The 25,578-nt window shown below is 44.5% G+C and overlaps 1 protein-coding gene across 2 annotated transcripts; it reads right to left on the minus strand.

The window, feature by feature from the left end:
* Positions 1-267: 267 nt before the first annotated feature.
* Positions 268-22,490, minus strand: Supv3l1 (Suv3 like RNA helicase). 2 transcript variants are annotated; one of them, XM_038343588.1, is made up of 15 exons: positions 22,172-22,490; positions 20,213-20,290; positions 19,528-19,635; positions 17,002-17,116; positions 15,363-15,531; positions 13,334-13,445; positions 10,938-11,015; positions 9,323-9,414; positions 7,364-7,544; positions 7,145-7,238; positions 5,494-5,713; positions 3,995-4,075; positions 3,406-3,582; positions 1,749-1,897; positions 268-749 (listed from the first exon to the last, which is right to left on the minus strand). In XM_038343588.1, the coding sequence occupies exons 1-15, from the start codon at positions 22,443-22,445 to the stop codon at positions 335-337; spliced, it is 2,343 nt and encodes a 780-aa protein (XP_038199516.1). In that variant the 5' UTR covers positions 22,446-22,490; the 3' UTR covers positions 268-334. The 2 variants fall into 2 exon arrangements, with proteins under 2 accessions (XP_038199516.1, XP_038199517.1); XM_038343589.1 differs by lacking the exon at positions 19,528-19,635.
* Positions 22,491-25,578: the final 3,088 nt, after the last annotated feature.

Raw genomic sequence — 25,578 nt, forward strand, 5'->3', positions numbered from 1 at the left:
TAGAACAATCTCTGGTAGTGGGTGTAACAGACAACACTGTGTGCCACAGAATTCCACCTGTGACATCCTCAGTAACAGGCCTAACAATCCCCCAAACTGATGTGTCCAGGATTTCTGAAACAGCAGTGTCTCAGGGTTGCTCTACGAAAGGCCATTATGAACACTTAGGAAAAACCTTGAAGACACTCTGTTTTAAAGGCTGGAATAAGTACTTTAGATGGCTTTAGGAATTTACTGTTCTGTGAAAAAAAAAAAAATAGTACAAGATGCCCACAATCCTATCACAGGCAGTGATAGGATTTAAAATTGATTTTTATTTGCAAAATTAAAAAGCCTAATCAGCGTTGGGGTCCTTCTTCTTCCTTCTTGTTCCCGCCTTTTCTCTGCCATGTTCCGGCTGTTGTGTCAGCCACTCTTTCTGGAGCTGCTTCAGCATGTCTGCAGTGAGGAGTCCTTGCTGCACCAGCCTGGAAGCAAGGGGCAGCTCGCTGGCACCGGGGCTGAGTGGCTCTGCAGCTTTACCCCCTGCACTTTTGGTGCCACGTGTCCTTTTTGCTGTGCTCTTTAAGGCTCCTGACAACCGTGACTGGTTCCCTGACTGTGAGCTCTCCAAATTCAAAAGCTTGCGTGACTCAGAAAGTTTAATCAGTTTGGTGATGTTGTGTACACCATCTTGGATAATGGCATCCAGTTCTTTCTGGAGATTTCGAACAAGGCTGGAGTCTGGAAACATATCCATGAATCGGTAGCTGGGAAAAGAACAAAGAACATTAGAGCAACAGCTCTGAGCCAGCAGCAACAACCTACGCACATTCTATAGCACAGCTTCTCAGCATTAATTCACAATGCATGATCTGGGCTGCAGAGATGACTCAGAAGGGAAGGTGATTGCTTCACAAACATGGTGACCTGAGTTAGAGTCACAGGGCCTACATAAAACATGGAAGTAGAAAATCAACTCCATAAAGTTGGCCTCTGAAACAAAATGCACTCTGGCATGTGCATTTCCCACCTACCCCCATCATACAAACATGTACGTGTACACACACACACACACACACACACACACACACACAGAGCAGTAATTTTTATTTATTATGTATACAATAGTCTGTCTGCGTGTATGACTGCTGGCCAGAAGAGGGCATCAGACCTCATTACAGATGGTTGTGAGCCACCATGTGGTTGTTGGGAATTGAACTCAGGACCTTTGTAAGAGCAGTAGGCAATGCTCTTAACCACTGAGCCATCTCTCCAGCCCCCATTTTACTGATTTGTTTAGTTTAGTTTTGTTTTGGTTTTGGTTTTCTGAGACAGGGTTTCTTTGTAGCTTTGGAACCTGTCCTGGAATCAGCTCTTGTAGCCCAGGCTGGCCTCAAACTCACGGAGATCCGCCTGCCTCTGCCTCCTGAGTGCTGGGACTAAAGGCGTGCGCCACCACTGCCCGGCTTAGAGAACTAATATTTTTTTGATAATTTACTAAAAAATAAAAAGCAGAGGTTCTTTACTTCTGAACAGCTCCCAAGGGATCGTACTCTTTCATTAGCAAGGGTCTAGTCAACATCCTCACTGGGTTATCTTAAGTGTTCCTGAAGTCTTTTCAGAAATAAGTATAAACCAAACTCAAGCACCTTCATAAAAAAAAATAATAGAGAGTACCCACCAATTACCTCTACCTTAAAAGAGCAAAAACGCACTCACAAAACCTTTCATTTGCCCCATGAGTTAGAAAATTAAGAGCATAGTACCTTAGCCACAGGTAGAGATCAAAAACATCATGGACAGCTTCAAGATCCATGAGGTCTTTAATATTCTTAGGCGGAAGCAAAGGCCACTTGATATACCGGCGTAACCATGCAAAGGTCAGGGGCTCATTCCTGCTGAACTGCCTGGCAAACTGAGAGGAAAGAACAAAGTTTAGTAACAACCAGAATCCTCTTAGGTCTAATTAGAAAGAAAAAGGAGGTACAGCCTGTTAACTGTGGCTGTTTCTAAAGACAAGCTGGTTTCCTTCATGCTTGATAATTTCCTACATTTTAAAAAACATTTACTACTTTATAAGGGTTTATTTAGTTCAGACAAGGTCTTTTCCAAGCCAGGCTGGCCTCAAAATTGCTACCGAACCTAGAGGCTTTGAATTCTTGGTTCTCTTACCTCCACCTGGACACTGTGGTTATGGGACTGTGCCACCATGTTCAGCTTAAAATATTTATTTAAAATAAAAATGGGCCCACAAGACTGACTCCTTGGGTAAGAGCACTTGGTGCTAAGCCTCGTGGCCTGAGTTCAGACCCCAGAATCCACACGATAAGAGAACTAATTTCTCAAGCCCACCATGCTAAGTGACACTCAAGGCCACCAGCAGCCTGAGCTCCTTAGAGTTCAGGATGGGATGAGGTAACAGAGCAGATTCCCAGCTCCCAACAAGGTCTAAGCAATGCTGACTTGCATTCCTCAGGGTCTTTCCTCCCTGGCAGAGGCTCCTGCTTTGTTGGAATTGCTGTCTGATGAGTGGTGTAAACGGGACCAAGGCTATAGGAAGCAGCTCCAGTCATGTGACCATACAAGTAGCTGAAGATCACCCACAACCTCCCCATTATTCCACTTCTCCCACCAATGACATACTTCTGGGAAAGTACCTAAACAGACACCTCTAAGGCACACTGTTAAGAGAAAAGGAAAAAGCGAATTGCAAAATAATTCATTATAACATTTTTTGGGAAAACACCCACAAAACAGAACTGGAATTCCTACAGGTACGTGCACGTGCACGAAGACAGATACCTACCATGTGAAATAAACTCTAACAGCAAGTGTTCCAGAGTCGAGATTGGGGGTGGCAGACAGTGTTAACCTTTCCATAATGTGTTAATTTAGTATAACAAGTATCTGTGTATTATTTACATAATTTTACAGTAACTTACAAAGTAACTCGGAAATAGATTTAATTGAAATAGAGCTGCTAAACCAAATGCTAAGGCCTATGGTAGAGATGGTAAGAAGTCTGGAGAAGAGCCCTGGACTTAGTGGCATGAGGTGAGCACTCAGGACAGAGCAGCAGGCAGTTCAGTTCCTAGAATCCCGTGCTCCTCACAAGTCACTCCACAGCCCAGTGCAATGGATGAGGAGAGGCGCAGCCCTTACAGTTAAGGAAGTGAGCACCACTGCTACACCAAACCCTAGCCCCTCCAAGTGCTTATTTAACTGTGTGTCAGCTTCTTCACAGGGGCCACCATCCAGGCCCAAATACAAGGCAAGGTTATCCTTCAAAATTACCAAGTCACTTATATTTCAATTTTCGCCAAGTTTCCTATATTTGGGGTACTCTCCCAAGTGGACAAAGTACGGTTTGGAGGGAAATGGGTCAACCAGAAACAACCTAACAGCATAGAGCTAAAGGCGTACCTGTAGCAGGGACGAGCAGACAAAAGGCTGTTTCTTGTTGATGGGGGCTGTGCAGAACACATACCTCACCCGTAGACTTAGTGGAATATGCTGGATCAACTCTGCAGAGAACTTAAAATCATCCATATTGCAGACAAAATACTGCCCATCAACTTGTGAAAAGTCTACAAAAATATCCTGGGGGAAGATATATATGAAATTACTGGACTGTCTGAATGTGAATTTCCCCCTGAATGTGAATAAAGAACTCAGGTCCACAAAAGACAACCTCTTTAATCCCCAGTGACCTCAGGAGACACGTGCTTCATACTGCTCTCTGAAGTTAGGATGTTTCTCCCATGGTCTTCCTAACCTGCATTTCTTTTTGAGACAGAGGCTCACTATGGTCCCCTGGGCCCGAGTACTGGGTTTACAAGTGTGCACTGACACTCTCAGCACTCCCAGACTTTGGAGGTTTTCACCAGCAATAAAAATTTCATAGACAGCAACTGCATAAAAGCAGACTACCCACTCCTGTCCATGTCGTGAGCCAGTACCGACATGGCTGTCAACAATTTTAGAAGAAAAATTTAAAAAAGCTTCCACCTACTATGAGGTTGGACAATGTGGTCTCAGGGAGATGGTAGGCAAACATTTCGATCTGCTCAGCAGTTGGGTGAAGACCCGCTGCCTGTAGAAGTAAGACAAGATAATCGTAAACTGAGTTTCCCCCCCTTCATCTTTTGAATGGCAATTTCTTCTTTTGAAACAATGTCCTACATTAGGCTAATTTCTTACCAAATGAGTCCCATGCCAAGAATTTCAGTAATACAGAGAAAAAGACATGACCATTTTATATTTACTGTTAAGTAGAAAAGCTAATAGGATTATTTAATGAAAATGGCAGATATGCAGCCATCTGCTATGTTTAAGTCAGAGTACTAGAATATGTATTTAATAGAATACAAAAATGCCTTCGAGCCGGGCGGCGGTGGCGCACGCCTTTAATCCCAGCACTCGGGAGGCAGAGGCAGGCGGGATCTCTGTGAGTTCGAGACCAGCCTGGTCTACAAGAGCTAGTTCCAGGACAGGCTCCAAAGCTACAGAGAAACCCTGTCTCGAAAAACCAAAAAAAAAAAAAAATGCCTTCGAGGATGAAACAATTTTCCTAATTCGAGTTCTCTCTAGGGAATAAAAAAGAAGAAGGAGACCCCAGCTACGTCACCAAGGGCAACAGAACATGAGAAACATCTGCACTGGAGATCAGCTGGCTTCTTATATACTGAAGTATTTGATAAGCAATGCCCACAGTGAGTGTGAGCACGAGGGAGAGAGGTGAGGAAGAAGAAATCAAAAGATGCAAGCTCCAAATGTCACATGAAGCCCAGAAATGAGGTACACAGGAAGGAGAGGGGCTGAGTATAAAGTGCCCAGGAGCCACCCACTGAGGAGCAGAAGTCAGGCCACCTGCCTTCACCCCATCACCTCCCATACAGTTCCCTTTATATTATCTTACTGACAAGCAAGCCACTAACGTGAATTTCTAGAAATGTAAAATTATTAAGTTAGCTTGCTTTAAAATATAATCCCATAACCACATATTGAACTCAGCCCTTACTCGCCTGCAACTGTGTAACTCAGGGCTAAGTTTCTTCTCTAGTCAAGCTTCAGCTAGTTCTCTACCTTATGACTCCATGTGCACCACAGCAGGAACAGTCAGGCCAACAAAACCTGTTGAATCTGGATCTTTCGCTTGTACACAGTTCTCTAAGAGGTATGGATGCCTCTCTAAAATACTAGAGGAAAGCAGTGTGTCTCTCTGTGTGTGTGTGTGTGTGTGTGTGTGTGTGTAAAAGATCCCTGAAGCTGGAGTTACAGGCAGTTATGAGTTACCTGGCATGGGTGCTGGGAATCACTCTCAGGTGCTCTGCAAGAACAGTATACACTCTCGACTGCTGAGTATATACTCTCTCCAGCACCAAGGAGAGCTTTCTTGCCATGGTTTCCCCAGCTCAAGCTGCCCTTCTGTTTCCCTGCATTTGAGGCAAGAGACTAGGGAAGGAGCGGCTGTCCTGCATGCAGCAGGAGCAGTTACATGTTAAGTCTTACCTGTATAGGCTCCACAGGTCTATTCAAAATCTCCTTCAATAAAGCCAAGTCCTCTCGGTGCATTGTTGTGACCTCTCCCTCTTTAAAGTGTGAGCTGAACCGGCCGGCTCTGCCAGCAATCTGCAGAGCTTGGGAGGTGGTGATTGGCTCTAGTTCTTTCTCTCCCTTTTCATTGATGGTGGGCTTTATAAGGGAGTAAAAAATAATTCTCCTTATGCTCCTGAAATAGAAATAAAAGTGACCCCATAGACTACACACAGCCCTGTCACTTGGGTCATCACAGATGTGCTCAGCCCAACTCTCGTGTAAGTCAAAATGGGGCTGGATAGACAGCTCAGCAGTTAAGAGTACTGGCTGCTCCTCCAGAAGACCCTGGAGTTCTATTCCCAGCATCCCCATGGTGCCTCACAATCATCTGCAACTTGAGTCCTGGGGGATATGACACCTCCAATGGTACCACGCACACAAGAGTGTTGTGTAGAAATACATTAGGCAAATACCCATACACATAAAATTAAAAAAAAAAAATTCCCTCTCTACACAGTCTTTGACTTTCCGGGAACTTACTACGTAGACTAGGCTGGTCTACATATTGACCAATGAGTTCCAGGACAGCAAGGGCTGTTACACAGAACAACAAAGACAGTCTCATTTGTAGCCCTCAGTACTGAGGGCTTGCACCTCAGTATGTAGCCCTCTAGAATTTGGGATCTTCCTGTCTAGAGTTATAAGTATGCACTACCATGGCCAACTCTCAAAGCAAGATGTCTGAATAACTGTGTGCATTTACTTACAGTCACCCTTTGAGAGGGCTAACTATATGATATTCAGATCATTAAGCTAAAGAAAATGACACCAAATAAAGTGCTCTCATACTGCTACAGGTCAGCCGTGCTGGGAACAGTGGCACAGCCCTCCAGACCCAGGCACTGAAGCTGAGGCAGAGAGACTGCCCGAGCACAGGAGTCTGAGGCCAGCCCAGGCAGTGTCGTGACACCAACCGAAGGGACAGTTCAGTTTAGGAGCGCTGGCTGCTCTTGCAGAGGACTTGAGCTCCATTTCTATACCTACCATACCTACATGGTAGCTCACAGTGTCTATCGCCCCAGCTCCAGAGGTTCTGGCCTCTTCAGTACTACACACATGTGATGCACATACATACATGCAAGTAAAACACTCGTAGATAAGACAAAAATATTCAAATCCTTTTTAAAAGTCAAAACAAACAAAAAAGACAAACTGAGTGGTAGCCAAGAGCTCAAGGTCAGTGTGGCCTGGGCGACCTGGTAAGACTATCCAAAACACACGCAGGTAGACGCCAAGAGCTTTAGTCTTAATAGTCTGGCCACTTTCACTACCTAAAGATAGTAAGTGCCCCACACTGGAGGACTCGGATACTGTATGACTAAGAAACATAAAATAAAGCAAGGGAACAACTGAATTGCCCTAGTTGGGGGGGGGGGGGCGCAACAAACCCCAGTGTTCTGTGATAATTCTCTTTTATTTCCCAAACAGGTATAAAAAGATAAAGCTTAAATCTACATTATTAATTCTAATCGATTAGAAAACTTGAAAAAAAATAACCCAGTCAAACAGCAACAACAAAAAACCTGCCATCTAACTCACTGTTTATTATAAACAAATTACTTACAAATTAAGTCCCATGCCAATTGCATCTGTAGCTACCAGGATTTTGCAAGGATCACTGGGATCATTAAATTTTCTTGCTTGAGCAAGTTTGGTCCCTAGAAGGAATAGTTCATGTTAATTCCATCTTACTATTTTCTTACTATGCTTTCTAAACATATCTCAACCTAAATAGAAGATGTAAGATATTCTACACCCAGTCATAGCAAAGGCCAATTATTACCAGGCGGGAGGCTGCCATATATGACAGCGGATTCCAGTCCCCGAATTTCAACCTGTCGGCTCACAGAATAAATATCATTCTTGCTAAAACAGACAATGCAGTCCCCAGGCTGAAGGTTATCTAAAGACTCTAGTGCATGATCCAGCACGGAAATGGGGGTGAGCCTTTCATATTTGTGAACCTGCAATAAAGACATACACAGAAAAGGAACACAGTCAAGTCAGTGCCAGGTCACTGGAAAGCTTGCAAGGCAGTCAACTGAACTAAAGGTGGGTTAAGAATCAACTTTCAGGAGCAAATCACAGAAGCATTCATTTGGATGCTGTGCTGCCTTCAATTCTTACATTGCTAAATCAATGTTATCGTGTCGACAGCCTTAAAGAACTCTAACGTACACTGATTTTCAGGACAATGGCAGCTTCAGAAAGATTATGGGCTGATACTTCCATTTTGTGATAGAGTAAAACAGTCCAATAAAAGACGAGATAGATCTTTTTCTGCCTTCTGTGGTCAGCTGCAGACAGGACATAGTGCAGCCAAGTGCAGGATTTGAATCCAGAATTTCCCCTGCTGCATTCTACTCTATCTCCCTCAAAGACAGCATGAAATTGTTACCGGTCAACTTAAAGCATTTCTACATCTCTGTAAAAGCTAATCTTCACTGTCACCACAGAAACATATCTCTGGGTGTGCCTTATGACAGTGTTTGCCAAAGGGTGTAACAGCAGGAAAGACCCACCTTAAATGTGAGTAACACCATCCCATGGCTGGGGTTTGGAGAGGATAAAAAGCAAAGCTGGCTGAGCACCTGTGTCTGGCTCTCTGCTTCTGACCCTGCAACTGTGAGAACAAAAGAAGCCCTTCCTTTCTTCTGTCCGTCCTTCCTTCCTGCAACTACTTCATCGATTTGCCACAGCAATGAGAAAAGTAACAGATACAACCTTACAGTCTTATTAAGAAATTCTGAATTCTGGGCAGTTTCTAAAGGAAACTAGTATCTCCCTACTCCACATCTGCAAAATGGGCACAAACTAGATGTGGCAATTACATAAATAACAAAGGCTCCGACGTGAGATACAGAGGACTGAGAACACTGCAGGCTTAGGCTGAGCCCAAGTTCAAGAGTCTGGCTCACTTAGCTCTAGAGAGACTTAAAGTTCTGAGCTGTGGATGAAGCTCTGCAGTAGAGCATGCATAAAGCCCTTGGACCTACTCCTAGCACCACAAGAAAGTAAACAAACAAACATTTCTGGCTCAGTCCTCCAAAGACTTCATGGAAATTAAAAGCTGAGTGTGGAGGCAATGCCTATAATCACAGTACTCAGGGGGCTAAAGCAGAAGATTGCCATGCATTTAAGGCCAAAACAACAACAACAACAACAACAAAACAGCCTGGCCTTGCCCCCAAAGAATCTCCCACCCACACTGTTGGAAGACACAGGGCCAAGGCTCCACCACCAGAACCTCACATTATGAAGGTTAATCTCATACATACATAGATACGTATGTATGTGAGCTGGTCAGTTATAGGAAAATAAAGATTTACTTTTACCTAAGCTGTTTTTAATCTTTCTTTCTTTTCTTTTCTTTGTTTGTTTTTTTTTTTTTAAGACAAAGTTTCTCTGTGTTGCTTTGGAGCCAGTCCTGAAACTAGCTCTTGTAGATATGATTGGCCTCGAACTCACAGAGGCCTGCCTCTGCTTCCTGAGTGCTGGGATTAAAGGCCTGCGCCACCACAGCCCAGCTGTTTTCAATCTTTCTTTAAAAAATACTTTTTAGACTGCATAAAAATAAGGGGTCTCCTTATGCCAACCTCACACACATTGTGGTACTTGCTCACGGTGTGCTCAATATGTAGTTAAATTCTGACTTTGCAAGCCTAGTGCTTATAGGAGCCAATGGACAAGTGCCCTGGACTCTTGGGCACAGCCCATGGGAGAGCAGCTCACAGTCTCTTACCTCTACCTCCTCACCAGTTGTGTACAGAAGCTCAGTGACCAGGTCAATAGCAGCAGATTCTCCGCACAAATGGACTTCCTCAGCACAGAGTCCTGTAAAAGCACACACGGAGTTACACTGCTCTGTCTCTTTCTAACGCCCTTGTAATTGCGAGTGCTGTAATTAAAGGTATGCACCACCACCGCCCCGCTCAGTTTTATAAATTTATAGGCCTTTGAATTGCTCCAAATAAGGCTGACAGGGTGAGGCCAAGCAGGACTGGAGGCTGGGACTCTGACACTTAATGATGGGTGTTAGTCCTAGGCCTGTCTTCTTCAAGTCAGAACTCCACGGAAACTGAGGTGCCTCAAGGGGTGGTATGAGGGCCAGTGAGCAGACACAGCTCCACGCTCCTCAGCTCCACCTGTCCTACTGTCACCCACTGCTCCACAGGCAAACTCCAGCTCTTTGTTTTCCAACAATCTGAAAACGCCTACCCTACAGCATGTTAGGTCAAAACTCAGTTCTCGCCAAGCGTGGTGGGCTAGGCTATAATCCCAACACTACAGGCTGGGGGCAGGAGGAGCTCAAAATCAGCCTGGGCTACAGAGTGAGACCCTGTTTGAAAAGAGGAAGAAAATTCACTTCAGAAATCAGGCAATACACCAGGCACGGTGGTGCACACCTTTAATCCCAGCAGCTGGGAGGCAGAGGCAGGTAGAGCTCTGTGAGTTTGAGGTTAATCTGATCTACAGAGTGAGTCTACAAGACAGCCAGGGCTACACAGAGAAACCCTGTCCCAAAAAACAGAACCAAAAACAAAAAAACAACAACAAAAAAAATCAGGCAATACACATTTGTAGCCTGTGAATCTAAAGAATTCTACTTCTAGTCCCCCATCCTATAAAACAAAAATAAATCAAAGGTAGAAAGCTACATCATCAATAACCCTACTACAGCACCGTTGGTGATGAGGAAAATGCTTAGCATCATGAAATAAACGCAGTACCACTTTTCAGCAGACAATACCCAGACACATTCATTTGTAGATTATGAACAAGAGAACCAGAAAAAAGCAAAGCAAAGTTCTGAGTCCTTCAAACACCACATGTGTTAAAAAACTGACACGAACCATACCAGGACATTAACAGTGACTGTAAATACGGCAAGACAAACTTTCTTTCCTTTTCCTTAAGGTGGCCCAGGCTGGCCCTGAACTTGCCGTGTAGTTCACGATGATCCCCTCCTCCTCCCAACTGCTAGGATAACTAGAATGTTCAATCATACCCAGTTTATGTAATTCTGGGAATCAGACCCAGGGCGCCATGCATGGCCTGATGCGGGTCCTCTATAAATGAACTACATCCCCAAACTCAAACTTTCACTTTTTTTGATGCCAAGGATTAAACTCAGGGCCCTCCCATGCTAGGATAGTGCTCTACCACTGGGTTATATCCTCAGAGATTCAAAAATTTCTATTTGAGTTATTTGGTTGTGTTAATTTTATAACTCACAAACAGGATTTTTTCATTCTTAGAGTAATATTTAAATAATATAAAAGCTTATACCCATGACTTTCTGACTAACTTTTCTCAGAAGGAGAGACACAGCTGGCTGGAGCAGTAAGAACACTCACCTAGTAGTGCTCTGGTCCAGGCCCATCCTCTGCCTGAGTCTCTAATCATCTGAATCTCATCGATCACAGCCACTTCATCTTAAAACAAAAAAAGTCACCATGAGCAATAAAGCCACTTAAACTGTAACACCAGTCCCCCTCACCAGCGCCATTACCATGGCTTACTGGGTGCATCTTTTCCAGAAGGCTTTGTGACTCTAAACCTTTTGTTCCTCAAAAGGGTTTGTCCTTCTTAAGAAACTTATGAGGGTGGGACCAGGACCTATTCCTAGTGCTTGAACTGGCTTTTTGAAGCCCATTCTCTTTGGAGGGATACCTTGCTCAGTCTAGATATAAGGGGAGGACCTTGGTTCTGCCTCAAAATGTGCCAGACTTTGTTGACTCCCCATGGGAAGCCTTACCCTCTCTGAAGAGTAGATTGGGTGGAGTGGGGGAGGGATAGAGGAAATGGGAGAAGGGGAGGGAGTGGGAACTGGGATGGGTATGTAAAATGATAAAAGATAGTTAAGAAAAGAAAAGAAAAGAAAAGAAAAAGACACTTAAGAGGTTATCTCCATCTGACAGGAAAGTACACGGAGGTCCAGAGAAGTTACATAGTATGTGTAGGGATGAGACTCAAATCCAAGCCACTTCATTCTCAACACCAACTCGGGAGCCACTCTCCTCCACTGTCTTCATCTGTCCCCTCTCTGCAACCCCAGACACACCCTGCTATCTGTCTAATACAAATGACCGCATCAGACTGCAGACAGCTGGCACTTTTAGAGGATCTGGGTCTGATGCCCTCTTCTGAACTCTAAGGGCATGTGTGTGCGCGCGCGCGCGCGCGCGCGCACGCACACACACACACACACACACACACACACACACACACACACACACACACACACACTTAAAAATAAATCTTAGCACAGCATGGGTAGGACATGTCTTTGATCCAGCAGTAGAGAAAAAGAGGCAGGCAGACCTCTATGAGATTGAGAGAAACCAGGTCCATACAGCAAGTTCAGGCCAGTTAAGACAACAGTCTCAAAACAAACAAACGACCACATCTACACGGTGGCAGAGGAGAAGACAGGCACCTATGCTCCCAGGAGTGAGGAGTGGAGAGCCTTTCAGTAACTCAAGCTTTCCCTGAGAGACAGCTCTCAAGAGCGTCAAGAGCGGGATGGAGGGACCCCTCAGGCCAGTGGACTTGGCTCATGCTCAAGGGTTTTAAGCCCATCATGGAAAGCAAAGCAGTACCTGGTGTCTTTCCTCATGCCCTAACACTTCTAACCATGCCACACCAGTTCTGTGTTTCATTTCCCTTCCAAAATACCAAGGAATTGAGAACATCAAAGGCTAATTTATACTGAAAACCAGATTAAAAATTACTCATCACATCAAGACATACAAACAGGCTAAAAATTTAGAAAACAGAGAACCTATGACTTGTGTGTGCAACTTGCACTTAAAGTGTATGACTTTTACAACACACGGAAAAATGTAAACTAATCAAGCGCTGATTTTGAAAAGAAAAGCAAGCTGTTAGTAAAAACCCTACGATAGATCCTTACTATATTTAACATAGTTAGTTACCTGAGGCATACTCTACAGTAACGACTAACAAAATCTGAAGACTAGCAGAGACTCAAGAATATACACACCACGGGTTAATTAAAAGTCACTGTTTGGGGACAGGTGGGATTAAAACATTACATATACTTTAGTATCTTAAAAAATGAAGCCAGAAGTTCATTAATGCATTGTATACAATACAGACTTTTTTCACACCTGCGGAACCTAGGGCAAGTGCTCTACCACTGAACTACATTTCAGATCCATGGCAAAATTTAATCAACCAAAATATTCCTTAATAGGGATAATGCAGCCGGGCGGTGGTGGCGCACGCCTTTAATCCCAGCACTCGGGAGGCAGAGGCAGACGGATCTCTGTGAGTTCGAGGCCAGCCTGGTCTACAAGAGCTAGTTCCAGGACAGGCTCCAAAGCCACAGAGAAACTCTGTCTCGAAAAACAAAAACAAAAACAAAAAAAAAAAAAAAATAGGGATAATGCAGAATCTTTGCCATAAAAGACATAGTCTGACTTTTTTTTTTTTTTTTTTTGGGAAAACAAGGTCTCATTATGTAGCACTGGCTATTTGGAACTCATTATGTAGATCAGGCTGTACCTCTGCTCAAGTGCTAGGATTAAAGTGCTGGGATTAGATTTCATCCAAGACAAAGGACAACAAGCATTCAGAAGCAAGCATGACAAAGTTTCCTGTAAAGTGCTAAGCATTTAGTGTACCATTTTCCTCTACATTTGTAACGTTTTCATCCTAAGGCTGTATGTTCTAGGTTTAACTACACTGAAGCCCTCCGAATCCTATTTCCCGAAGAGCATATACATACAAGGAGTTGTAACACTGCACATCTCCACAGTACAAGAGACGTGGGCGGCTTGCTTCCCCTCAGGGTCAACCGTCTGCCGCTCTTCACCCGTCACCAAGTCACACGGCACACCCTGGAATGAGAAGAAACCCAGACTCATCTCTGACTTGAAAATGGTGTTTAAAGTGTTTCAGTCCTCTACTATCAAACTTATTCAAAGAGCTGGATAAGATATTCCCAATGATTTTATTTACACACACACACTCCTACTTTGCTGTACAACTCAGGTAAATCTGGAGAAACATTCAATCAGAAGAACCCTAAGCAGAGAAACTATAGTGGTCCCCGTTTCTTGAGACACAGTCTCTAGTAAGTAGGCCAGGCTGGCCTCAAACTCACTATGCAGCCACATATGATTCGAACTCCTGCCCCTCCTGCCTCCACTTCCTACATACTGGGATTGCAGACATGCGCCAAGGCTCCCAGCAAACAGTTCTGGCTCTGCTGCTTGTCTCCTTTCACAGTAGTAGGTGCCAGGGCTTTGCTCCGGCAGGCAGGTGTTCCACTACTGGGCGTCACCTTTCACTTGCTCTGCACATTTCAGCACTGACGGAGTTAATTCAATGATCACGAATTGTTTCTACATCCAGGACATCACTATGAGTGAAGCTTGAGAACAAAGGGCCTCTCAGTCTAACACCCAAGAAGAAACATCAGCATATGGTGCACTGGATTCTCAGCCATTCGAGGCAGGACTGCAGGCTCCTCCAGCAGAAAGAACGCTTTGTACTCACTCTGAGAAGGTCTAGTTTACAAGTAACCTACAGTATTTAAAAAATAAAAAGGCTCCAGGAGACAAAGACAGAATAAGGAATTCTGAAATTAATGTCAACTGGAAAAATGGCCACACTGTGTGAGGGCTTAGATGGGATCTTAGGAAGGACCAGGTCGATTGTTACTTGAGAACTGACACAGAAAAAGATTTAAGATATTTTATATTTTTCTTATGCATATGTGTGTGGTACCTGTAGAGCAGGGAAGGTGTTAGATCCCTTGGAGTTGGAGATATAGGCACCTTCTGTGAGCTACCCTACATGGACCTCTGAAAGAACAGCAAACACTCTTAACCAGTAAAGCCATTTCTTCAGACCAACAAAACTTGAATTTGAATGTGGATTAAATATTAAATAATAGTAGTCTATTCTTTCAGATAAATATTCTATAGTTACGTTAATGAAAAAACAAAAACAAAATACTAACCAAGTCTTTGTTCCAAAGAAAAATACCTAAAATGTATGTATAATTATGTATACAAAAAAAGTAAAAGCAATCTCTTTTTAAAAATGCAGGATAAAAATTATCTAAACAAAACTGGATAACCATCATGTCATGCCATAGTAAGAGAATGAAAAGTAGCCCATTTAGTGACACAATGCTCAGACCAAAGGGCTTTGGTCAAGTTTTGAAACTGTGGCTCTAGTCCTGATCAGCTCACAGCATCCAAGTCTGATCCAAAACACTGGGGAGCACTGTGAGAAGCCAAGGAGCACTTCGGAGGGAGGCTCAACTACCTAATGGTTTCTTTCTTGAAAAAGCAAAAAATGCTAAAAGAAAAAAAAAGGGGGAGATGAAACACCTAAGAGTTGGATGTGGGCTCCTTGTCATGGACTGCAAGTTTCTCTAGATAAAATATCCAGTAATACTTAATCATGCTCTATGTGGTAGGTGTTCTTTGATGGTCTTTTCTGGGATAGGGGCTCCCTACGTAGCCCGGGCTTGCCTCCTGCCTCCACATTCCAAGCGCTGGGACCACAGGCCTTGCGTGGCATTTTTTCTGAACTAAGCACACAGCATGCTGGTGGCATGTCAGAATCCAGCAGCTCTTCCTCCCACAGCTGTGTGGGGCACCGCCACCTCTTACAGCTGATGGCTTCTCAGTACGTGACACAGACGCTTCTGTAGCAGTGAATTACTGTGTGCTCTTCCCCACCTCCACCTCCACCCCACAGCAGAAAACTATCAAGGAAATGAGTGTTGGTAGTATACTAACAGCAGAGTTACTCTTCTCAAAGATCTCGTGGGCCAGCAGTTTCAGAGGGCCGCAGTACACTCCGGATCTCGCAGACAAGTACCTCTGGATTGCATGGTAAGTCTTTCCACTGTTGGTGGGGCCTGAGTGGAATATTATCTTCCGTTGTATGGCTCTGGCTTCTGGGTACCTAAAACATGAGCAGACAAAGAGCTTAATTCTATCAACCTCATAATCCATTCTAGCAGACAGTCTTTGAAAAACTCAATGAGGGGATGTATAACCACATCAGGAATGGCATTTATGGAGGACAAAATCTCCAAACGTAAGTCAATGTTTTGGAGACCTCAAAAATCTGAAAATGATTTAAAATTGGTTCCATAGATATGCTTACATCATTCCCACAACTCTGAAGATCAGACCCCAAAGCAGATCTCCCCAGTCCTTCAATTTCAGTATTTATGACTATGGCAACTGGGTCTCTGCTTCTGCCACGTGGACTGACTGGCGAGGAGATATGTGCTTCCACCACATGAAAAAACAAAACTGGGCAAAATACTGCAGCAACTCTTTGGGGCAGAGAAAACTGGCAGTGAGGACTACACCCCTGATGCAAGGGAGCACTGGAGACAATCTCCTTACACCCCACCAGGACACAGAGACTGAACCCAAGCAAATGACAACAGTTGCCCTGAACAAGCTAGAGATCAGACTTCGGTAGCTGGATTTTTTTTTTTTTTAAAAGACACAGTTTTATGTAGCCTAGGTTGGCCTCCAACTTGGTATTTAGTCAAGAATGACTGATTTTCCTTTCTTTCTTTTTTCTCCTTCCTTTTTTTTGGGGGGAGGCGGGGACAGGATCTATCTATGTAGTCCTGGCTATCCTGGAACTCTCTATGTAGACCAGGCTGGTCTCAAAATCAGAGATCCTCCTTCCTTTATTTCCCGAGTGTTGGGACTAAAGGTGTGCAATACCACGACAGCAAGTTTGAATTCTTAACCCTCTGCTCTAGCTCCCAAATGCCGAGATTGCAGGCATATACCGCCATGCCTGGCTTTATGCAGTGCTGGGAATCAAGTCTAGAGCTTTGTCCCACCTAGACAAATGATCTATCAATTAAGCAAAATCTCCAAAATGGATTTTAGCAGCTGGAATTTGAATGGCAGAGGGCAGAAAAGATAAAGAGAGTGGGAGCCCCAAAGTCACCGTGTGCAGTGGGAAGAGAAGGTCTGTGGGGTTCTGGCCAAGGGCTGAGCTAGAACTATGGAAGGTGAGAACTGGCAGGTTTTAAAGAGCAGCCCACAGGATTTGAGCCTCTGGAGCATCTCAAAGGCGTGGGAGTGCTGAGATGCTGCAGCTCCAACATCCAGGCAGTCGGCCAAGACATCTGGACTACAACATAGAGCAATTTTGCAAAAAAAAAAAAAAAAAAAAAAAAAAAAACTTGATCTGAAATCCATCCTAAGAAAACCATAACTCAAGCTCTATCAGAATGAAAGGCACACACCAACAAAATGTCTGACAGAATTAATTCCTTTGTGATTTTATTTTGCTTTCAGGAAAAAAAAATGTAGACTCTATAAGTTATTATAAAACAAAAGCACCATCATTAGTTTCCCCAAATGAGGAAATCCTGTATCAGTAAGTACAAGAACTAACCAGTTGGGTGGTAGCCTCAAGTCACTGATTTTACGGAGATCTTCCTTGCATTCCAGTACAGGAAATATCTGTTTGGCATGTCTCAAGAAAAATGGAAATAAATCGTCCACGTGGGCTGTAAAAGAGCACAGCGCATTAGCATGCTTGCTCTGCATGAACACTCAAAACTGAACCTCAAACTTGCAGTCCTCCCAGTTCAGACCCCACTGCTACAGAAACCATTGCTTCCTTCCTTCCTTTTTTTTTTCCCCCAACACAGAGTTTTTCTGTATAGCTGTAGGTGTCCTAAAACTAGCTTTGTAGACCAGGTTAGCCTTGAACTCACAGAGATTTGCCTGCCTCTGCCTCCTGAGTGCTAGCATTAAAGGTATACAACACCATGCCCAACAGAAACCATTTCTTTTGAATGAGGTGAGCTGGACACAGTCAGGGCTGCAGAGCAAGAGGCCCCATCTTTCTCTGGGACCCCACTTTCAATTCCCTCTTTCTCCAAATTTCACTACTTTTCTTTCAAAACAAAAAAAACAAAACAAAAAAAAAAAACTAGCTGCCAACTACCATGCTCCACGCTCTAACTCTCCAGTATAAATAAGCAAAGGTTAGCACAGTGGGGATTAAACTGAAAATAAAGAGCCTGGACATACATTAGAGAGACATGTACTTTTCTTTTTTTTTTAAATGTCTTGGGTAAAATGGCTATTGGGGCTTGAACTCAGAGCTTTGTACATGCTAAGCCTGTGATCAAACCCTGAGCTATACGTCCACCCTAGTTCAAGGCATTTTTTTAATAGATTTATTTATTTATTATGTATACAACATTCTGCCTCCATGTATGCCTGCATGCCAGAAGACGGTATCAGGTCTCACTATGAGATGGCTTTAAGCCACCATGTGGTTGCTGGGAATTGAACTCGGGACCTCTGCAAGAGCAACCAGCGCTCTTAACCTTTGAGCCATCTCTCCAGCCTTTTTTTTTCTTTCTTTCTTTTTTAATTTCAAAGACCAAAGAAAACCACACTTTAGTGGCCCTGAGAGGAAAGTAGAGTGTGTCCCATTTGGCTATGTATCAGGTTCTCCCTCAGTGCCTGGCACAAGCTCAAAGTCTAAGCATCAAATACATTTAACACTCTAATTAAGAGCCCAAGATACCTGTGGAAATCAAACAATAATGTTCCTAATTTGCTTTTTGTTTTAAGGCCCAGGCTGGTCTGGATCTCAAAGAAATCCTGCCTCAGCCTCCAGAGGGACAGGACTAAGAGAGCCATCATACCTAATATTTTGTTTTTCTTTTAAGACATGAACTTTATAATGCATGCTCTTTAATATATTCTTAAAATTCTCATGGCTTAAGAGAAGGCTCGGTGCACACAAGTGTTGACTGTGCAAGCATGAGACCCTGAATACAGATCCCTGCGCACACCTAGAAGGCTGGACAAAGCTGCCAGCACTTCTCTAACCCCAGCTTTGGAAGGGAGAGAAGCAGGGAGACAGGAGGATCTCTGGGGCTTGCCAACCACCAGCCCAGCTCTAGGTTTATGAAGAGCCAGTGACAGACTGGATCCTGTTGCCTTCCTCTAGTCTCTGCATGAGTACCCAAAAGAGCACACAGGTACACACACACAGGTACACACACACACACACACAATCACTCATTTAAAAATTCTTCTCAGTGGGCTGGAGCGATGGCTCTGTGGTTAAGAATACTGGTTGCTAATCCAGAGGACCCAAGTTTGATTCCCAGCATCCATATGGCAGCTGACAAGCGTCTACAACTCCAATTCTGGGGGATCTGATATCTTCCTCTGGCCTCTGAGGGAACCACATACATGTGATTTCTCAAACATATGTGCAAGCATAACACCCATACACATAAAAATTAAATTTTTTTAAAACAGCCTCTGGCTGGGTGGTGGTGGTGCACACCTTTAATCCCAGCACTCAGGAGGCAGAGGTAGGTGGAGTTCTGTTGAGTTCTATAGAGCGAGTCCAGGACAGGTTCCAAAAGCTACACAGAGAAACCCTGTCTTGAAAAAACAAAAAACAAAAAGGAAAAGAAAGAAAAAACAAAAACAAAAAACAAACACCCAGGGTAGAGAGATATCTCAGACGTTAAGAGCACTGCTTGCTCTTCCACAGATCCTGAGTTCAATTCCCAGCACATGGTGGCTCACAACCATCTGTAATGAGATCTGATACTCTTCAGGTTGTACAGGCATGCATGCAGGCAGAACACTGTATACGTAATAAAGAAAGAAAGAAAGAAAGAAAGAAAGAAAGAAAGAAAGAAAGAAAGAAGGAAAAAAGAAGGAAAAAACCCTCTAAATAGGCCAAGGAAACATAATTGTCAGACAATCCCAGGAACCTAAAGCTAGAAGAAGAGAGCAGAGTCCCAAAAGTTGTCCTCTGACCTCCAGCCAAATGAGTGCCATGACACGCACACACTTCTCTTCTTCCCCCAACTCTATCTCCCTCCTTCCTCTCACACATACAAAGTAATTTTTAAAAAATAATTCTCTTAGCACTTGCCTGCACTGAAACAGATATCATTCAAGACAATGTGAATGTCCACATCCAGAGAATGAGATTGCATAATGTAATTTCTGAAGCTTATGAAAGCTTGGTGGAAGAGACGGGCTGTGGAAAACATGAAATCAAAGCATATAAGACTCAGTTTCTATTTTGCTCTCAATACGGAAACATATACACATTACAGCAAGCTCCAAGAATCTATTACCATTTGGTTAGCACAGCTGGTTTTACTACAAGCTGGGCTGAAACTAACACTAAGCAAAACACCGTGGCAGGCTGAACATGCAGCTCCTGCACTGTGCAGTCTGGTTTGCAAGGTGGGTGGCAGATCACCAGAAAGCAAGGAGAGAGTCTCTTCTTCAGACTACGAGTATGTAGTATGACTGACTACATATAACAAAGTACAAAGGAAATGTAACAACTCTATAAAGATGTTATTGGCAGACCTGCAGAGATAGCTCAGTGGTTAAGAACACTGGCTGCTCTTCCAGGGAAACAAGGCTCCATTCTCAGTAGCCACATGGTGGCTCACAACCATCTCTAACTCCAATTACAGGATTTCCAATACTGTCTTCCATGGGCACTGCATGAACGTGGTACATAGACAGACATATACGCAGGCAGAAGTTACATATAAAATGATAATGATTAAAATAAATGTTAAAAATGTTGTTGACCTTACCATCAAGTCCATAGTCAGCACTCAGTTTTTGGATTTCTTGCCTCTTATAGAACTTGTCTAAGACCTTCTTTACTTCATCTAAAAGAGAGATATAAAAGTTTAACATCTGTTTCCCAGTTTAGACACATACACAAAAAGCAAAAGGAATTTGAAGTCATAGCGTGAAAGGCAGCAGCCTCAGGAATGCTACAAGATTGTGACACTCTGAGCTGATGCCTCCTGGTGAGGTCATGTGCAATGGAGTGTAAGGAAAACAGGAAAAAGAACAGAAGAGCCGTGCTGTATGTGTCCAATACGGACACACACGGAGAGAACCAACTCCACCTGCGCCCAAAGCTCCCAGAGCAGCCAGCACTTCCTAGAAGAGGTGAACCCTTCTGGTGTCTGAGACAGATGTACCTCACTGCTAGGAGTAGTGTCAGCCATGGTAGCTCATGCCAGCAATCAGTAACAGTCTCCTGTCTGAGAACAGCCTGGGATTCTTTGAGGAGGGAAAGGGTCGAGGGGGAGGAAGGGGAAAAAAAAGAGAAGTACTAGTGGGGCAGGTGGTGGTGCCGGCCTTTAATCCCAGCACTCAGGAGGCAAAGGCAGGAGGGTCTCTGTGAATACAGAGCAAGTTCCAGGACCGGCTCCAAAGCAACAGAGAAACCCTGTCTGTAAAAACAAACAAAAAATGAGAGAGAGAGAGAGAGAGAGAGAAAGAGAGAGAGAGAGAGAGGAGAGAGAGCAGAGAGACAGAGAGAGAGGAGAGAGGAGAGAGAGAGAGAGAGGAGAGAGAGAGAACTACTATTTTGTTGATTACACGATTGCAGTACTGGGAAATGAACCAAGGGCGTTGCCTGAGCTTGGCAAGTGCTGTATCCCAGGGCAATATCCTTGAGCTCATTTAAAAACAAACAAACAAAACAAAACAAAACTTAATTTCGAAACAGGATCTCTTTAAGTTGCGGTAGCTGGTTTGGAACTCACTCTGTAGCCCGGGATGGCACTGAACTTGCCATTCCGCTGTCTCAGACTCCCAAGATGAAGTCTATATTTTAAAGTCATAATAGGACACACCGATTTTGTTATTAAAGGCAGTTGCTTAAAAGTCGTTCCTGGATAGCTTGTGCCCAGAAGACCTGTGGTGTTCCTTCATTCTCCAAAAATGTCATTCAGTTGGAGGAAACCTTTCACCCTCCTAATCATACAGTGGCAAAAAACCATCCATATAATCCGAAGGCCCATTCCACTGAAAACAACTACACGCTTGTCAAACTCACCCACACCTAGTTGGTAGGACAAAAAACCCACTGCCACCCAGTGATGCTAAGTCTTTTTTCTTCATCTCTGGAGCCTGGGCCGGTAGGGGTATTTATTACTTTTGGCAAGGACACTTTTATCAACTTTTATCTTGTATTTACCTGCCGGTCGACCTCGTGGGAGAATTTTTTTTTTAATTTTTATTATGTATACAATATTCTGTCTGCATGTATGTCTGAAGGCCAGAAGAGGGCACCAGACCCCATTACAGATGGTTGTGAGCCACCATGTGGTTGCTGGGAATTGAACTCAGGACCTTTGGAAGAGGAGGCAATGCTCTTAACCGCTGAGCCATCTCTCCAGCCCCGTGGGAGAAATTTTTATTGAGAAATCGGGATCTGAGACTCGTCGTCTTGGCAACAAGACGGCATCTTAACATTGTTAGACATCCGCGTCCAGTCAATGGCAAAGAATTCTAGAAGTCCTCACTGCCATCCCTTCACGCCCTCTAAGGACCCGAGGAGGACAAGCGGCGCACCATTTAAGTATTAAATTTTTCTTAGCCCTCTCAATCCAAGAGATAGAGTCTAACCACTCAGAGAAGGGACGGGAAGGGTCAATGTCCCTATAAAGGGAGGTAAGAATAACTAGTTTGCACTGCACCGTGCAGGCCCGACCCTCATCACTGCCGCTTCACCCGGCGGCTCCAAAACTCACTCTTGTCCAGAGGCCGAGTAAGCTCGGCGCCCACGTCGCCGTCGGCGCTGGGACCCTGAGGCTTCACAGTCAGAGGAACGAACAAGGACGTGTTCGGGGCTTTGGAGCCACCAGAGGTAGAGGAGGAGGAGGCGGCCAGGCAGGGGACGCGTCCTGGAGCCCCGGGGAAAGGCCCCACGAGGGCGCGAAGGGCGGAGCAGGTGGCCGCCCGAGACCCAGCCCCGCGCCCCGCCGGGATCCGAGCCCACAGCAGGGCACACCGAGGAAAGGACATCGAGACCGCGGCTCTAACCCGAGCCGGGAGAAGCCCGGCGACTGGGCGCTGAACAGTGACGCACGTTGGGAGCCCGCAGAGCGAAAGGACCCAGAGCGGGGTAGGGCTGTCCCAGAGCGCGCCTGACTATAAAGAAGATGTAAATGCCGGAAACTCGTTCGCTTCAAGAGAGAATGACGTCTGTAGGGTACAACAGAGGAAACGAGCTCGCATTCTCTCACTCTTTCGACGGCAATTGGCAGTATCTTTCTCCAAGGTAGGGAAAATAATTAGGCATGTTTAGGAACGCCACAGATGAGCCGAGGGGAACCTTGCAAGCGTCGTCATGTGATTAAGCTGAGCTAGAATCCAGCAGCACGTGGCTTTAAATGCTAAAGTGTATTTCCAAGAAAATTGGTGCATTATTATCTTTAGTTTCCTGGTACGATAACGTTAGAGGACAAAGCTTGACCTGTACTGATCAAGACGGGTTGCAGAGACATTTCGTTTACTTAACGACGGTTAAGTCAAGTCCTGTATAGCATGTGCGTCGCTCCTCGGTGCTAGGACTGGATGATGGAACCGTGAGCATGCTAGACATTTGCTTCACCACTGAGCTACAGGACTTAAACATTAACGTAAGCAGCTTGTACTCTTCCTCACAACTCTTAAGTCAGAACAAAGCGAAAGTAAGTGTTGTGTACTTGCTTAAAGATCAATCTTGTTTGTGTTGGATACTGTTTCCTCCCGAGACTGAAACATAATAAGTTTAAAACAAACGGTCAGAGGTTCCTCATACTTCCCGATTCCCACATTACGATCTTGTAACTTTAACATGTTATATAAGCAACATTCTGTGTCAAAAAGTTAGTTTGCTAAGTGCCTTTCCTTCTTTTGTTTTTCGAGACAGGTTTGATTTACAAAGTAATGTTAGGGATTTAAGGAGAGGTCCTTAAATTTTATTACGTACGGTTGGAACCTCCAGCTCACCCCTGCATCTGGGAAGCTCCCTCCCTCCTTATCCACTTATTGTCAAAGTTTCCCAAGATGGAGGACCAACTGGTGAGCAAATCAAGTTCTGCTCTGGCTAGTGCTTGCCCTTGAAGGGGAGTCAGGGTCTTAATTTTTGTTCTCTGTGTATCTGTTGTGTCTTGTCCTTTTTGTCTGTCTCAAGTACCTAAGAGCTGATCTGTCCTCCAAGCTCTCACTGCCCTCTTCACCTGAGTTATATGAGCAGTATTAATCCCTTCCCTAGGGGATTGTCTGCTGCTTGGGAGTTTGCAGTCCACCAAGTCTGGACAGCTCTCCTGAGCTTGGCGCCAAATGGAGGACTCCCTTCCCCCACTTCCTGCTTCCTGTTCTCTGCCTGAACTTATTTGGAAGCTGCTTTGATTCTTGATGCCTGACTTTTGACATAGTTCCTTGCAAATGTTCTTCCCCTGCTGCTTCCCATATGTTAATTAGTTATTGAAATCCTGCTGTATGGGATGCTCCGTGCTTCAAGGCAGTGGTGGCGCACGCCTTTAATCCCAGTACTCGAGAGGCAGAGGCAGGTGGGTCTCTATGAGTTCGAGGCCAGCCTGGTCTACAGACAGGGCAGGCTCCAAAGTTACACAGAGAAATCCTGTCTTGAAAAAAAAAAGAAGAAGAAGATAGGCTCCGTGCTGCGAAATGCAAATTAGGTGATGCTCATCCAGCTAGTGTTCCCATCCTATATAATCCCCTTACTCTGAAATAAAGTTGAGCTATAACACTGAAGCAGTCTCCTGGAAAGCTATTTTCATCGTACTGCACAAAGCACTCCACCTCTGCTCCCTCTGTCCTTGCAGACAGGTACTCAACCAACAATGGGGAAAAGGGAGACCCCACAGATCTGCAAACCTACCCTCCGTCCTTTCTTCCTAGGACAAGAGGTCTCCATCTACATGAGTGAGTACACTCCTAGGCGTACTCTTCTTCCCTGTCTTCAACTCAAAGATCTCACTTGAGATCTTCTCTTCTTGTCGCCTTCTCCAGTCTGGTCCCTTTGACTCTTTGCTTCCTAGAGTTACATACCTTTCTCCACAATGGAGACCAACCATTCCAAATGTAAACCTACAACGCATGTTAAATGTTTTCCTCTCAGTTTTGGGGGAAATTATTGCGTTACTCTTACTAAAGGAAAACTGCATGCTTTTTGTGAGGTCAGTTGGTCCTCATATAAAGTGGGCTGGCCAGCAGCTCCCTGGACCACACCACTGCCTGGCTCAAGGTCACAGGTCCCCTGAACCTCAGTCAGTTCCCTTATATTGGTTATTGGCTAACTGTTGGACAAAATCCCTATACTTGGCTCAAAATCTGTGCCTTCCAAAACCATCCTGCTCTCCTAGTCCAGTTTCCACTTTGGAAACTCTGGTTAGTTCACCCTAACCTCTTCACTCACTTTTGAAGATTCCCTTCCTCTGCCTCAGAATTCCCTCCCTACTCCCAGGCTCTCCCATTTCTTCCTAACTCAACCTCCCTCCTCTTCCTCCTATCTCTCCTTGTCCACCTCCCCCAGCACTGAACTTGAAAATTCATAGACTTGGCTAGGCACAGTGGCACACAAAATCAATCCCAGAACTCAGGAGGGAGAGGCAAGAGTAATTCCAGGTTTGAGGCCTGCCTGGTCCACAAGAGTTTCAGGCTAGCCAAGACGACTGAAACCCTGTCTCAAAAAACCAAGGTTCCCTGGGACAGCCTTACTAGAAGGTCAGGTGGAACAAGAGTATGTATGGAGCATTATGTACGGACTGGACGTGACTAGAGCTGAAGATGTGGGAAGGTCTTCTGTTTGAGTTAATTTCATTGGTTAATAAAGAAACTTCCTTGGCCCATTTGATAGGCCAGCCCTTACGTGGGTGGAGTAGACAGAACAGAATGCTGGGAAGAAGGGAAGTGAGGCAGATGTCTCAGGCAATCGCCCTGCCTCTCCTCTCTGGGACAGTTGCCATGAAGCCAGCCACCAGGTCAGACATGCTGAATCTTTCCCCATAAGACACCACTTCGTGGTGCTACACAGATTATTAGAAATGGGTTAATCAATATGTGAGAATTAGACAATAAGAGGCTGGATCTAATGGGCCAGGCAGTGTTTAAATGAATACAGTTTGTGTGTTGTTATTTCGGGTATAAA

Source organism: Arvicola amphibius, chromosome 9 (assembly GCF_903992535.2).
Source record: "Arvicola amphibius chromosome 9, mArvAmp1.2, whole genome shotgun sequence".
Classification (NCBI taxonomy): domain Eukaryota; kingdom Metazoa; phylum Chordata; class Mammalia; order Rodentia; family Cricetidae; genus Arvicola; species Arvicola amphibius.